The sequence below is a fragment of the Pelophylax lessonae genome (genome assembly GCF_965119305.1).
Source record: "Pelophylax lessonae genome assembly, chromosome: 7".
NCBI lineage: Eukaryota > Metazoa > Chordata > Amphibia > Anura > Ranidae > Pelophylax > Pelophylax lessonae.
Genome location: NC_138774.1, coordinates 3,095,067 through 3,110,874, shown reverse-complemented (window position 1 = coordinate 3,110,874; position 15,808 = coordinate 3,095,067). Strand labels below are relative to the sequence as shown.

Below are 15,808 nucleotides of genomic sequence, written 5' to 3'. Positions count from 1 at the left end.
CTCTGCTCCTCCCTCTATAACTCTCCTCTCCTGAAATACTCTGCACTGCTGGAGGACTCTGCTCCTTCCTCTATAACTCTCCTCTCCTGAAATACTCTGCTCTGCTGGAGGACTCTGCTCCTTCCTCTTCTCTCCTCTCCTCAAATATCATCACTGGGTCTCTATGCTTCTCTCCGCAATGCAGGCAGATCATGGCTTGTGGGAGGGGCCAGCAGGGTGTTGTTGTCCATAGCACCCTGCTTCAGTACTCCTATAAAGATTTCTCAGTACCAATGCAAGCAGTGGGAGGGGTTATGCAAATTTCACAACACCTTTAGGGGTGGAGAAGTGGATGTTTCTAGGCAGGCTTCATTTGCACCCAGTCCAGCCTAGATTGAAATAAGTGACAGTCAGGCTGCAGAGGAAAGGGATAGATGATGCTGGACGTCCTCCAGCCAGGAATGAGGGAGGCTTTCTCTGACTGGTTGCAGCTTGTAATGCACGTTGTGGGAAGCTCGCAGTGTGCAGTGAAATCAGAGGATTAATTTCAGTGATTACATTTTGTTTTTTCTCTGGCAGTGTATCAGAGAGGGGAGGGGAGGGGGGTGGGGGTTGGGCTCTTCGTATACGAACTGTTTTCGGTCAGTAATAGAAAAGTGCCCCCCCCCCCTTTCATCTCCCACCTCGAATCTGAAATGTTTTGGGAATCGGCGGCGGGTTCGTTCTTTCCTTTGTAGCGCACAATGCGGTCGGCTCTGAATGAATAGAATGGGGTGAGCGCGGCCGGGGGCGCTCAGGGTGAGCGGCATTCATGAGTCCCGTACTTGTCATCTCAGCTCAGCTGCGGGCGATCGGCATGACCTGGTTCAGTCCGGTCACATTAAGCTCACAGTGCCATTAGACGCTCGGCTTTCCAGGAGGCCGCGCAGCGCAGCTCTCCGCTACACAGTGCTCCGCCGCGCAGTGCCCCGCCACACAGTGCCCCACCACACAGTGCCCCACCACACAGCGCTCCGCCACACAGCGCTACGCCACACAGCGCCCCACCACACAGCGCTACGCCACACAGCGATACGCCACACAGTGCTCCGCCACACAGCGCCCCGCCACACAGCGCTCCGCCGCGCAGTGCCCCGCCACACAGTGCCCCACCACACAGCGCTCCGCCACACAGCGCTACGCCACACAGCGCCCCACCACACAGCGCCCCACCACACAGCGCTACGCCACACAGCGCTACGCCACACAGTGCTCCGCCACACAGCGCCCCGCCACACAGCGCTCCGCCGCGCAGTGCCCCGCCACACAGTGCCCCACCACACAGCGCTCCGCCACACAGCGCTACGCCACACAGCGCCCCACCACACAGCGCTACGCCACACAGCGATACGCCACACAGTGCTCCGCCACACAGCGCCCCGCCACACAGCGCTCCGCCGCGCAGTGCCCCGCCACACAGTGCCCCACCACACAGCGCCCCGCCACACAGCGCCCCGCCACACAGCGCTCCGCCACACAGTGCTCCGCCGCGCAGTGCCCCGCCACACAGTGCCCCGCCACACAGCGCTCCGCCACACAGTGCCCCGCCACACAGCGCCCCGCCACACAGCGCTACGCCACACAGCGCTACGCCACACAGCGCTACGCCACACAGTGCTCCGCCACACAGCGCCCCGCCACACAGCGCTCCGCCACACAGCGCCCCGCCACACAGCGCCCCGCCACACAGCGCTCCGCCACACAGCGCCCCGCCACACAGTGCCCCGCCACACAGTGCTCTGCCGCACAGTGCTCCGCCGCGCAACGCCCCGCCACACAGCGCCCCGCCACACAGTGCCCCGCCACACAGTGCCCCGCCACACAGTGCTCTGCCGCACAGTGCTCCGCCGCGCAACGCCCCGCCACACAGCGCCCTGCCACACAGTGCTCTGCCGCACAGCGCCCCGCCACACAGTGCTTTGCCACACAGTGCTCCGCCGCGCAACGCCCCGCCACACAGTGTTCAGCCGCACAGCGCCCCGCCACACTCCTCTCCATTTTTATCAATTACCCACAAACTCTATTCAGTCACCAAAGGAAAAAAAAACTTAAAGCACGCGTCCATTTATTCTGATTTCTTTCTTTCCGATTGTCACCTTTCTACATTCTACAAATTCTACATTCTACAGCACATCCGGAAATATTCACAGCGCTTCACTTCTTCCACATTTTATGTTACAGCCTTATTCCAAAATGGATTAAATTCATTATTTTCCTCAAAATTCTACAAACAATCCCCCATAATGAAGTTTGAAATCTTTGAAAATTAAATAAAAAAGGAAAAAAAAATACATAAGTATTCACACCCTTTGCCATGACACTCAGAATTGAGCTCAGGTGCATCCTGTTTCCACTGATCATCCTTGAGTTGTTTCTACAACTTGATTGGAGTCCACCTGTGGTAAATTCAGTTGATTGGACATGATTTGGAAAGGCACACACCTGTCTATAGAAGGTCCCACAGATAACAGTGCATGTCAGAGCACAAACCAAGCCATGAAGTCCAAGGAATTGTCTGTAGACCTCAGAGACAGGATTGTATGGAGGCACAGATCGGGGGATGGGTACAGAAACATTTCTGCAGCATTGAAGGTCCCAATGAGCACAGTGGCCTCCATCATCTGTAAATGGAAGAAGTTTGGAACCACCAGGACTCTTCCTAGAGCGGCCGCCCGGCCAAACTGAGCGATCGGGGGAGGGGGGCCTTAGTCAGGGAGGTGACCAAGAACCCGATGGTCACTCTGACAGAGCTCCAGTGTTTCTCTGTGGAGAGAGGAGAACCTTCCAGAAGAACAACCATCTCTGTAGCACTCCACCAATCAGGCCTGTATGGGTGTGGCCAGACGGAAGCCACTCCTCAGTAAAAGTCGCATGACAGCCCGCCTGGAGTTTACCAAAAGGCACCTGAAGGATTCTCAGACCATGAGAAACAAAATTCTCTGCTCTGATGAAACAAAGATTGAACTCTTTGGCCTGAATGGCAAGCGTCATGTCTGGAGGAAACCAGGCACCGCCCATCACCTGGCCAATACCATCCCTACTGTGAAGCATGGTGGTGGCAGCATCACGCTGTGGGGATGTTTTTCAGTGGCAGGAACTGGGAGACTAGTCAGGATGGAGGGAAAGATGAATGCAGCAATGTACAGAGACATCCTTGATGAAAACCTTCTCCAGAGCGCTCTGGACCTCAGACTGGGGTGAAGGTTCATCTTCCAACAGGATAACGACCCTAAGCACACAGCCAAGATAACAAAGGAGTGACTACGGGACAACTCTGTGAATGTCCTTGAGTGGCCCCGCCAGAGCCCAGACTTGAACCCGATTGAACATCTCTGGAGAGATCTGAAAATGGCTGTGCACCGACCCTCCCCCATCCAACCTGATGGAGCTTGAGAGGTCCTGCAAAGAAGAATGGGAGAAACTGCCCAAAAATAGGAGTGCCAAGCTTGAAGCATCATACTCAGAAATACTGGAGGCTGGAATTGGTGCCAAAGGAGCTTCACCAAAGTATTGAGCAAAGGGTGTGAATACTTATGTACATGGGAATTTTTATTTATTTATTTATTTTTTTATTTTTAATAAATTTGCAAAGATTTTAAACAAACTTCTCTCATGTTGTCATTATGGGGGATTGTTTGTAGAATTTTGAGGAAAATAATGAATTTAATCCATTTTGGAATAAGGCTGTAAAATGTGGAAAAGTGAAGCGCTGTGAATACTTCCCGGATGCACGTTATTTGATTACTTTTCTTCCCCAATATCCATGGATTTTCTGTGCTTTGACCTTTAAGCCCCACCTCCACTCTTCAACTTTAACAAATTTTCAAAAATTTCTCTTTCCCCTCGTAGTTGTATCTCTGCCCCTCCCACAATGGTGAGATTTCCTGCAGTAGTTTGTGTCTCTGCCCCTCCCACAATAGTGAGATTTCCTGCAGTAGTTTGTGTCTCTGCCCCTCCCACAATGGGGAGATTTCTCTGCAGTAGTTTGTGTCTCTGCCCCTCCCACAATGGGGAGATTTCTCTGCAGTAGTTTGTGTCTCTGCCCCTCCCACAATGGGGGGATTTCCTGCAGTAGTTTGTGTCTCTGCCCCTCCCACAATGGGGAGATTTCTCTGCAGTAGTTTGTGTCTCTGCTCCTCCCACAATAGTGAGATTTCCTGCAGTAGTTTGTCTCTGCCCCTCCCACAATGGGGAGGTTTCTCTGCAGTAGTTTGTGTCTCTGCCCCTCCGACAATGGGGAGATTTCCTGCAGTAGTTTGTGTCTCTGCTCCTCCCACAATAGTGAGATTTCCTGCAGTAGTTTGTGTCTCTGCCCCTCCCACAATGGGGAGATTTTTCTGCAGTAGTTTGTGTCTCTGCCCCTCCCACAATGGGGAGATTTCTCTGCAGTAGTTTGTGTCTCTGCCCCTCCCACAATGGGGAGATTTCTCTGCAGTAGTTTGTGTCTCTGCCCCTCCGACAATGGGGAGATTTCCTGCAGTAGTTTGTGTCTCTGCCCCTCCCACAATGGGGAGATTTCTCTGCAGTAGTTTGTGTCTCTGCCCCTCCCACAATGGGGGGATTTCCCTGCAGTAGTTTGTGTCTCTGCCCCTCCCACAATGGTGAGATTTCCCTGCAGTAGTTTGTGTCTCTGCCCCTCCCACAATGGGGAGATTTCTCTGCAGTAGTTTGTGTCTCTGCCCCTCCCACAATGGGGAGATTTCTCTGCAGTAGTTTGTGTCTCTGCCCCTCCCACAATGGGGGGATTTCCCTGCAGTAGTTTGTGTCTCTGCCCCTCCCACAATGGTGAGATTTCCCTGCAGTAGTTTGTGTCTCTGCCCCTCCCACAATGGGGAGATTTCCTGCAGTAGTTTGTGTCTCTGCCCCTCCCACAATGGGGGGATTTCCTTGCAGTAGTTTGTGTCTCTGCCCCTCCCACAATAGTGAGATTTCCTGCAGTAGTTTGTGTCTCTGCCCCTCCCACAATGATGAGAATTCCTTCAGTAGTTTGTGTCTCTACCCCTCCCACAATCGTGAGATTTCCTGCAGTAGGTTACCTCCCCCCCACCCCCCTTTTTTCTAGGGGACTGTATTGAGGTGAGTCATTGAGGATGATGATGACGCCATCATTTGTCATTTTTATGTCCTCAGCAGATGGATGGAGTTGGAAATCGGTGGGGAGATCTCTGTAATGTTCCGGTACCTTTGGTACCCTAAATTACACTTTCCACAAGTGTATGCGCCCTACCATTTACTTTTGGAAAGGTGCGCATACACCTTTAAGACTGGAGCTGTCATCACTCAGCGCCGGACTAGATGGCTATTTAAGGCGTCGGTTCTCACTCACATGTGTTCGTTCAAACAGCCTTATCTGGATGCTAACCTTGCTTGAAGCTTCCATGCTTGCAAGCTTACTTCGCTGACGGAACCTCGCTGCGCTGATCCCTGTATCCCGCTACTGGATCATCCGCCTCTCCTGAACCACCCCTCGGCTGTATCGCTAATAGTGCTAAGTACCCCGCAGGGGAATTCTCTATAAACTTATACTAAGCTTACACTATCTAGCTCTGCATAGTAGAGACTGTTTATCACATCTGCATAAACTAGATTGCTAGCTCTTGAGACTACTGCTACTTTTCTGCACTGGGTTGATCTCTTTTGTATGTCCACCTGCTATTCTATCATCTGCTATCATACAACATTGCTAAACCTTCCTGCATCCATCTGCTACTGTCTCACCTTCAAGTGTCTATCACCTACCACCTCCACTCAACCTATCCCTCAACCTCCATCATTGTGTTACCACATGCATAAAGTCACTCTAGGAACCAGCTTGCTAATTGTGTGTATTTACTGGCTGAAATAAGACCTTCCACACATGATGAGTCATTGAGGTTGGGAATGGTATCTCAGCATATCTCTTACATGACTGCTGACGTGGAACTATTTCTGCAGCTGAAAATCCACACCGTATAAAAACGCAGGAGCGTTACAATCTCACGGTAAAGCTCTCCATACTCTGTATAATATTAGTCCCCCCGCCCAACATCCCTAGATTGAAGAATTTAAGGAGTCAGGCGGAAAATTGACAGCCGAACAGCGGCTGCATCCAGTCAGCTGTTTGGGTATTTTGATATCTGACTAAAATATGCCATCCATCCATTCTTATATATTGTTATACAATGCTCTTATTTCTCCATCATATCATCATGGACATGGACATTCCTATGCGGTCACCCGACCACCAGGGATGAAGTTCAGGTTTGCCGCTATGATTGGATTTGCGGTAAATCTCCGGGTTTGTGGTGACTCTCCGGGATTTGTGGTGAATCTCCGGGATTTGTGGTGAATCTCTGGGATTTGTGGTGAATCTCCGGGATTTGTGGTGAATCTCTGGGATTGTTGTGAATCTCTGGGATTTGTGGTGAATCTCTGGGATTTGTGGTGAATCTCTGGGATTGTTGTGAATCTCTGGGATTTGTGGTGAATCTCCGGGATTTGTGGTGAATCTCCGGGATTTGTGCTGAATGAATCTTGTGGCTGAAAAGCTGGATACATTTACCTTAAATAATAAGAAGACATAACAGCCCCATACCCACACCACATTTCCTTCTGATGGTTACATGTCCATGATCCTGGCTTTTTCTTCTTGCAGTGTGAACCCCCATAGGATGGTTCTCTGCTCTTTGAAAGTTCAGTAAGGACTCGGCATAGGATGACATTTGGCATCCAGATCAGCCTAAACAGTAGCAAGGCCGCCACAAGGGCCGCACTGAGCAGTAGTAAGGTTTCTTCTCCTCAGGGCTGAAACTATACCACCTGAGCTCATTTATGGCGGTGATGCTAGTCCTCGACCAGCTGGGTATGCACTGTTCAAAAGAAAGTTGGATGGTATCGGAGGGGACAGGGAAACAAAGGGGGCTTGCAGAAAAATGATTACGGGACGGGCAGTCCTTTGAGATGTTCTTCTGCCGGCTAACGCTGGGGCCCATTAGGAGCGTAGGTGCACTTAACAATAGTCCCAGTTAACCTGCATGCAGTATACAGTGAGGGAAAAAAAGTATCTGACCCCCTGCTGGTTTTGTAGGTTTGCCCACTGACAAAGAAATGATCAGTCTTTAATTTTATTGGTCGGTTTATTTTACCAGTGAGAGACAGAATAACAACAAAAATATCCAATATAACATTTCAATAATGTTATAAATTGATTTGCATTTTAATGAGAGAAATAATTATTTGATTCCCTATCAATCAGCAAGATACTGTAAATTATTTTATTTTGTTTTTTTTATTTTTGTTTTATCTTATTATTTTATAGGAATTTTAGTATTTTACAGTGGGGGAAAATAATGATTTGATCCCGGCAGATTGGGTAAGTTTGCCCACTTACAAAGAAATGGCGGGTGTATCATTTTTATCATCGGTGTATTTTATATGATAGAGACAGAATATCAACCAAAATCCAGAAAAAAACAAATGATGTTATAAATGGAGTTGCAATTCAGTGAGTAAAATAAGTATTTGAGCCCTTTGCAAAACATGACTTAGTAGTTGGTGGAGAAACCCTTGTTGGCAATCACAGAGGTCAGACGTTTCTTGTAGTTGGCCTCCAGGTTTGCACACATCTCAGGAGGGATTTTGTCCCCCTCCTCTTTGCAGATCCTCTCCAAGTCATTAAGGTTTCCAGGCTAACGTTTGGTAAATCGAACCTTCAGCTCCCTCCCCATATTTTCTATGGGATTAAGGTCTGGAGACTGGCTAGACCACTGTGCTTCTTCTTGAGCCTCTCCTTTGTTGCCTTGGCGGTATATTTTGGGTCATTGTCATGCTGGAATACCCATCTATGACCCATTTTCAATGCCCTGGCTGAGGGAAGGAGGTTCTCGCCCAAGATTTGATGGTACACGGCCCCGTCTATTGTCCCTTTGATGCAGAGAAGTTGTCCTGTCCCCTTAGCAGAAAATCACCCCCAAAGCATAAGGTTTCCACCTCCATGTGTGACGGTGGGGGATGGTGTTCTTGGGGTCATAGGCAGCATTCCTCCTCCTCCTCCAAACACGGCGAGTTGATTTGAAGCCAAAGAGCTGGATTTTGGTCTCATCTGACCACAACACTTTCACCCAGTTCTCCTCTGAATCATTCAGATGTTCATCAGCAAACGTCAGACGGGCTGTACATGTGATTTCCTAAGCAGGGGGACCTTGCGGGGGCTGCAGGATTTCAGTCCTCCATGGGGTAGTGTGTTACCAATTGTTTTCTTGGTGATTATGGTCCCAGCTGAGATCATTGAGAAGATTCTCCAGTGTAGTTCTGGGCTGATTCCTCACCGTTCTCCATCATCATTGGATCTCCACGAGGTGAGATCTTCCATGGAGCCCCAGACTGAGGGAGACTGACAGTTAATTTGTGTTTCTTCCATTTACGAATAATCACACCGACTGTTGTCACCCTCTCACCGAGCTGCTTGGCGATGGTCTTGTAGCCCATTCCAGCCTTGGGTAGGTCTACAATCTTCTCCCTGACATCCTTGGACAGCTCTTTGGTCTTGGCCATGGTGGAGAGATTGGAATATGATTGATTGGTTGATTCTGTGGACAGGTGTCTTTTATACAGGTAACAAGCTGAGATTAGGAGCACTCCCTTTAAGAGAATCCTCCTAATCTCAGCTTGTTACCTGTATAGAAGACACCTGGGAGCCAGAAATCTTGCTGATTGATCGGGGATCAAATACTTATTTCACTCATTAAAATGCAAATCAATTGATAACTTTTTTTGAAATGCGTTTTTCTGGATATTTATGTTGTTATTCCGTCTCTCACTGATAAAATAAACCGACCAATAAAAATACTTTTTTCCCCTCACTGTAGGCACAGTATAGTCTCATCACAAGTGCAAGGTAGATGTAGTTCAGATGCGGTAAAGGTTCGGTATAATGCAGTATAGGGTTGGCATAGGTGCAGTCTAGGTTTGGAGTAAGCGTGATATAGGGTGGAGGATGGGTGCGGTATGGATTGTGTACACTTGGTGTGCTCTCAGTAGCCTATCCCTGCTAGCAGTATCAGCAATGGGTGAACAGCCCTCTCATCATACTGCGGTGACCTCTCATGGTAGAAGAAGGGCTCCCTCATTCTCTCCATTAAAGTCTCCAGTGATCAGTGGTGGGAAGCAGAGGGTGAGTGGACACTCCAGTCTCCCTGTGGCAGCGGTGCAGGTGCTATGATCTGGGAGGGGCTGCGATGCCCCTGGATGTCCTCCCTCTCAGTCTGAGGCTCAGATCTCCGCTGGTATGGTCTCCAGCTGGCAGGCGAATATCCACACAGAGCTGCCCTCTTCCTCTGACTCCCTAGGTGCCAAGAGGAAGAATTTTCCTGGGCAGTTTAATAAAACTCCTCTCTCTACTCCTCCTGCCTCACAGTGCTTATTAGGATCTGTAGTGTAACCATTAAAGTGTAGCCATTTATATGGCTGTCTTCTCAAACTACAACTCCCAGCATTCTCAGTGCTCTGAATAGAAGTCTGTGGGCTTGCTTGGCTTTAGCTCTCCCCCTGCTGGCTGGAGGAGAATGGTGCAGCATAACACCAGTATCTCAGTAGAGGGAAAGATGAATAAATGGAAATGGGGGAGATTTACTAAAACTGGAGAGTGCAAAATCTGGCGCGGCTCTGCGTGGAAACCAATCAGTTTCCAGGTTTTTTTTTTTTTGTCAAAGCTTAATTGAACTAGCTGAAGTTAGAAGCTGATTGGCTCCCAGGCATAACTGCACAAGATTTTGCACTCTCTAGTTTTAGTAAATCAACCCCAATGTCTCCTTCTCAATTTTGCTGTAGCCCAGCGCCCGGCTACATTTATTACCCTCATTAGACTAAAATTCTGTCTATTTACAATCCGCATGCAGTAACTTGATGGCCATTTTTTTCCTTCTCTAAGGCCCGGTTCATGACAACGCCCGACACGCGAGAAACATGCAAAAGAAGTCCCTGCGGCTCGGTGTGATCAAGCGCTGGTGCATTTCCGCACATTTTTTTCACTTTCCTGCGTGTCGCATGTAGGGCTGTCCAAAATAAAAGGAGGATGGTAGAGCAGGGGGGAGGCGAACAAAGGGAGCTTGCAGAATTATTATTATTAAAGGGGCAGTCCTTTGAGATGTTCTTCTGCCGGTTATCGTTGGGACCCTTTAAAAGTGTCAGTGCACTTTACCAGTCCCAGTTAACCTGCATGCAGTATACAGTGCCTTGAAAAAGTATTCACACCCCTTGAAATTTTCCACATTTTGTCATGTTACAACCAAAAATGTAAATGTATTTTATTGGTATTTTATGTGATAGACCGACACAAAGTGGCCATAATTGTAAAGTTTAAGGAAAATGATAAATTATACAAATAAGTCTGTGAAAAGTGTGGGGGTGCATTTGTTTTCACCCCCTTTACTCTGATACCCCTAACTAAGATCTAGTGGAACCAATTACCTTCGGAAGTCACCTAATTAGTAAATAGAGTAAATGGAGTCCACCTGTGTGTCATTTAATCTCAGTATAAATACAACTGTTCTGTGAAGCCCTCAGAGGTTTTTTAGAGAACCTTAGTGAACAAATAGCATCATGTGGAAAATTTCAAGGGGTGTGAATACTTTTTCAAGGCACTGCAGGTACGGTTTAGTCTCGGCACAGTTACAAGGTAGATGTGGTTCATATACAGTAAAGGTTCGGTATAATACGGTTAAGGTGTAGTCTAGGTATGGAAGTACGATATAAGGTGCAGGATGGATCGGGTAAACTTGGTGTCCGGCTCTGCATGGCTCAGTCCCTGCTAGTAGTCTAGTAAATGGCAGCGCTATTCTTTGCATCTCAGGGAAGCGTGCAATTTTTTTTATGCGTTTTCCTGACACGCAGAGATGTGAACCAGTGCCTAAAAGAGGGAACTAAACATTGATTGGTTACTCCGACTCCCATCTGTCTGATCTAGGGAGCAACACAGATTTTGGCACAAAGTGGAACTGTGGCCTCAAAAATATTAGTGCCGCTCTTCAGTACAAGTTTCCTCTCAGTCCCAAAAATAGCTGCTGATCCTGCCAGTGAAGTCCACCTAATGCAGCTTCCTGTGATGGGGGGACAACGATGCTGCACTGCTCCTGAATTCAGAGCAGAGTTGTCACTCTCATGTAGGCTGTGCCTGCTTGCTCTACAGTGATGTAAAAAAAATATTGCAGGGGGTGTGCCTTATGTGGAATCAATCTACTCACCACTTTCATTGGATTTCAGCTCTTTCAATCATGGAGGCTCAGCTTCACATGAGGGTGTTACCTATGCAAAGGAGCACCTACTGCTCCAAGCTGGCACCCACCCATCAAGGCATTTTGATATTCATAGTCATTCCTGGATGGTGGATCGTGGCTCCATATTAATGGCAATTCTTTTGTTCTTCCAGGTCTCCGTTTGTCAGCGTGACGGAATATTCTCTCCTGAAAAATAACATTGTTCAACTGTGCCTCGAACTGACCACCATCGTCCAACAGGTGAGATCTCTGTGCCTGGCACTGCCCTATGGGGCTGCATTGGTAAAGCTATATGATTGGCAGATGGGGTCCCGTCTATGACTGTTACTGAGGGGCCTCCACCAATCCATGCAAAACCTTTGACACAATGCTAGCAAGTCATCTAAGGTGTACCTGTAGGAAGGGTTAGCACCTCTGTTAGGTTTTTACTCTCTATGAGTCCTGGTGGCCAATGTGAGGCAGAAAGTAACTGGAAATCCACCAATTTGGGTCGTAATCCTACCGTCCTTTATGCGTGTCGTCTACGTATCTGCTCCATGTATCTCTTCTCTTTCCCGGTTATGTGTATTGGTATAAATATATATTGTGGGCAACTATGGTGGTCAGAACACACATCATCATTGTAACATTTACCGAAAAGTCATTTTTGGCATTAGGATTTTCCCCATCATGCTGTTCCATATTTCCGTTAGCTTAACAAACCTTTGACACAATGTTAGCAAGTCATCTAAGGTGTATCTGTAGGAAGGGTTAGCACCTCTGTTGGGTTTTTACTCTCTGAGTCCTGGTGGCCAATGTGAGGCAGAAAGTAACTGGAAATCCACCAATTTGGGTCGTAATCATACTGTCCTTTATGTGTGTCGTCTACGTATCTGCTCCATGTATCTGTTCTCTTTCCCGGTTATGTGTGTTGGTATAAAAATACATTGTGGGCAACTATGGTGGTCAGAACACACATCATTTTTGTAACATTTACCGAAAAGTAATTTTTGGCATTAGGATTTTCCCTTCATGCTGTTCCTTATTTCCATTAGTTTAACAAACCTTTGACACAATGCTAGCAAGTCGTCTAAGGTGTAACTGTAGGAAGGGTTAGCACCTCTGTTAAGTTTTTACTCTCTGAGTCCCGGTGGTCAATGTGAGGTAGAAAGTAACTGGAAATTTACCAATTTGGGTGGTAATCATCACGTCCTTTATGTGTGTCATCTACGTATCTGCTCCATGTATCTGTTATCTTTCCTGGTTATGTGTATTGGTATATATATACATTGTGGGCAACTATGGTGGTCAGAACACACATCGTCATTGTAATATTTACCGAAAAGTCATTTTTGGCATTAGGATTTTCCCTTCATGCTGTTCCATATTCCATTAGTTTAACAAACCTTTGACACAATGCTAGCAAGTCATCTAAGTTGTACCTGTAGGAAGGGTTACCACCTCCATATTTCCATTAGTTTAACACACACACACACTTGGATATTCCCCCCTCTAGTGGATATTTCACTGCATCCTAACTAGTGGGCTGCTGAGATAAGATCAGTAAGGCAGGAAGTGTTTGATCAAGGAACCTTCATGGCAGGATCATAAGGGATTATGTATGAAAACTACAGGTTTAAAATGATTGAAAACGACTTTTGAAATGACATTAACATGTTACAAATTATTAAAGTGACGGAAATAATCCCAAATTCTAACCTGATGGAAAACATCCCTGTGATTGGGTCGTGAATAACTGACCTGCTACAATACAAGCTCTATGTGACTTATACAGTAACATTTTTTTATTTTGGCATTTTATTATTTTTTATAAATGATTAAATCTTATTTTATAGTAATTTTATTATTTATATACTGTAAATTGTTTTATTTTCCATTTTTTTAAATTATATATTTTTTATTTTATATTAATTTTAGTATTGGTTTACTGTCAATTGTTTTAGTTTAATTATTTTATGTTATGATTTTGTTTTATTTTATAGTAATTTCAGTATTTATATACTGTAAATCATTTTATTTTACTTATTTTTTTATTATTTTATGTAATTTTATTTTATAGCAATTTTATTATTTGTATACTGTAAATTCTTTTATTTTACTTTATTTATTTATTTATTTATATATATATATATATATATATATATATATATATATATATATATATATATGTATATATATATATATATATATGTATGTATATATATATATATATGTATATATATATATAATTTATATTTATTTTTATTTAATCTTAATATATTTTAGTATTTACATACTGTAGTTATTTGTTTTATTTTATATTATAAATTATATTTATAGCATTTTATTATTTGTAAACTTTAAATTATTTAGCTTTTTTTTTAATCTTATTATTTTATAATAATTTTAGTATTTACAGTGGGGAAAAGAATGATTTGATCCCCTGCAGATTGTGTAAGTTTTCCCACTTACAAACAAAAATGAAGGGTCTATAATTTTTATCATAGGTGTGTTTTAATTCATAGAGACAGAATATCAACCAGAAATATAGAAAAAAAAAAAACACATGATTCAAATTTTTTCAATGGAGTTGCAGTTCAGTGAGTAAAATAAGTATTTGATCCCCTTAGTAGTTGGTGGAGAAACCCTTGTTGGAAGCACAGAGGTCAGACGTTTCTTGTAGTTGGTGACCAGGTTTGCACACATCTCAGGAGGGATTTTGGCCCACTCTTCTTTACAGAACTTCTCTAAATCCTTAAGGTTTCTTGGTTGTCACTTGGCAACTTGAAGTTTCAGCTCCCTCCATACATCTTCTATAAGATTAATGTTTGGAGCCACTCCATGACCTTAATGAGCTTCTTCTTGAGCCACTCCTTTGATGCCTTGGCGATATGTTTTGGGTGATTGTCATGCTGGAAGACCCATCCATGACCCATCTACAGTGTTCTGGCTGAGGGAAGAAGGTTCTCATCCAAGATTTTACAATAAATGGCCCCGTACATTGGGTCCTCAATGCGGCAAAGTCAGTCTGTACCTTCAGCAGAGAAACAGCCCTAAAGAATGTTTCCACCTCCGTGCTTGCCAGGAGGAATGATGTTCCTGGGGTCATAGTCAGCATTTTTCTTCTTCTAAACATAGCGAGTTCCTCTTCTCAAGAAGGCACATGTACAGTCATGCCAATGACCATCTAAACCAGTGGTAGCTGGTGAAGTTTTACGATGGTGAAGGGCCAGATCCCCCCCCCCCCCCCTCCTTTTTATCAGTCAAGTGGTGTTGTATGTAGACATGCCATGTTTCAGTTAGAAACAAAGTTTGAAAGAACCTGTACTCTTGCCCATCATATTATAGTGTGCAATATCATTCTGTTTCAAAGGCATAGAAGAGGAGAGAGCGCCCCTGTATGGAGGCAGCAGGTAGCAATGAGGCCTTGGAGAGCCAACCCCTAGCTTTAATGCAGGTCTGAAACATGTAGTTCCCAATATGGATGATATAGCGGGGCTTCTGACCTCCTAGGTGATGATGTTTGTGGTAAATCACCAGTTTTTAAGCATAGAGGATAAACGTCCAGTCCTCAGGTCCAGATTGCAAGCAGGGTACAAATTTAAGGTTTCGCATGTTGGACCTCTATTTACTTGGGGCAACCTCATCTATTATATTTTATATTTTATATCACCTATTATATTTTCCCAAAACTTTTGGTAATTTGTTGCATTTTTATGCCCCCTAAAACTAACTTTATATTATAGTTGTCCTCAAAGGGCCGGTTAAATCTGTAAGACTATATAAATTCATGCCAGGCCTATTTTCTCAGAGAATAGGTGCAGGAACTCAACCACACCCCCACCAAACCTCATTGAATGATGGGTGTGGCCAAATTGCAGTTGGAGGATCTTAAAAGGGAAATAAATACCATGATTGTGTTGTGGAGTTCAGGAGTGCACTACGTACAGAGTGCAGAGTTCAGGAGTGCACTACGTGCAGAGTTCAGAAGTGTGCTGTGTGGCAAGAGTGTGTTGTGGAGTTCAGGAGTGTGCTACGTACAGAGTGCAGAGTTCAGGAGTGCCCTACATGCAGAGTTCTGAAAGGCAATACGTACAGAGTGTACAGTTCAGAGGTGCGCTACTTACAGCGTGCATGAGTTTAGGAGTGCACTACGTACAGAGTGCAGAGTTCAGGAGTGCACTATGTGCAGAATTCAGGAGTGTGCTACGTACAGAATGCAGAGTTCAGGAGTGTGCTACGTGCAGAGTGCAGAGTTCAGGAGTGTGCTACGTGCAGAGTGCAGAGTTCAGGAGTGCACTACGTGCAGAGTGCAGGGTTCAGAGGTGCACTATGTTCAGAGTGCAGGGTTCAGAGGTGCGCTATGTGCAAAGTTCAGGAGTGCGCTATGTACAGAATGCAGAGTTCAGAATTGTGTTACATACACAGTGCAAAGTTTTGGAGTGCACTATGTACAGAGTTCAGGAGTGCACTACGTGCAGAGTTGAAGAGTGCACAGTTCAGGCGTGCACTACATACAGAGTGCAGAGCTCAGAAGTGAGCTACATACAGAGTGCAGA

The 15,808-nt window shown here is 45.6% G+C and overlaps 1 protein-coding gene across 1 annotated transcript in view; it reads left to right on the top strand.

Annotated features, from left to right (window-relative positions):
- LOC309559874 (connector enhancer of kinase suppressor of ras 2-like) overlaps positions 1–15,808 on the top strand; it is a 655,275-nt gene that overhangs the window by 292,143 nt on the left and 347,324 nt on the right. The window contains exon 4 of the mRNA XM_082263301.1: positions 11,423–11,510. Within this exon, the coding sequence (XP_082119427.1) occupies positions 11,423–11,510 (88 nt within the window). The remainder of the gene's footprint in view (positions 1–11,422; positions 11,511–15,808) is intronic.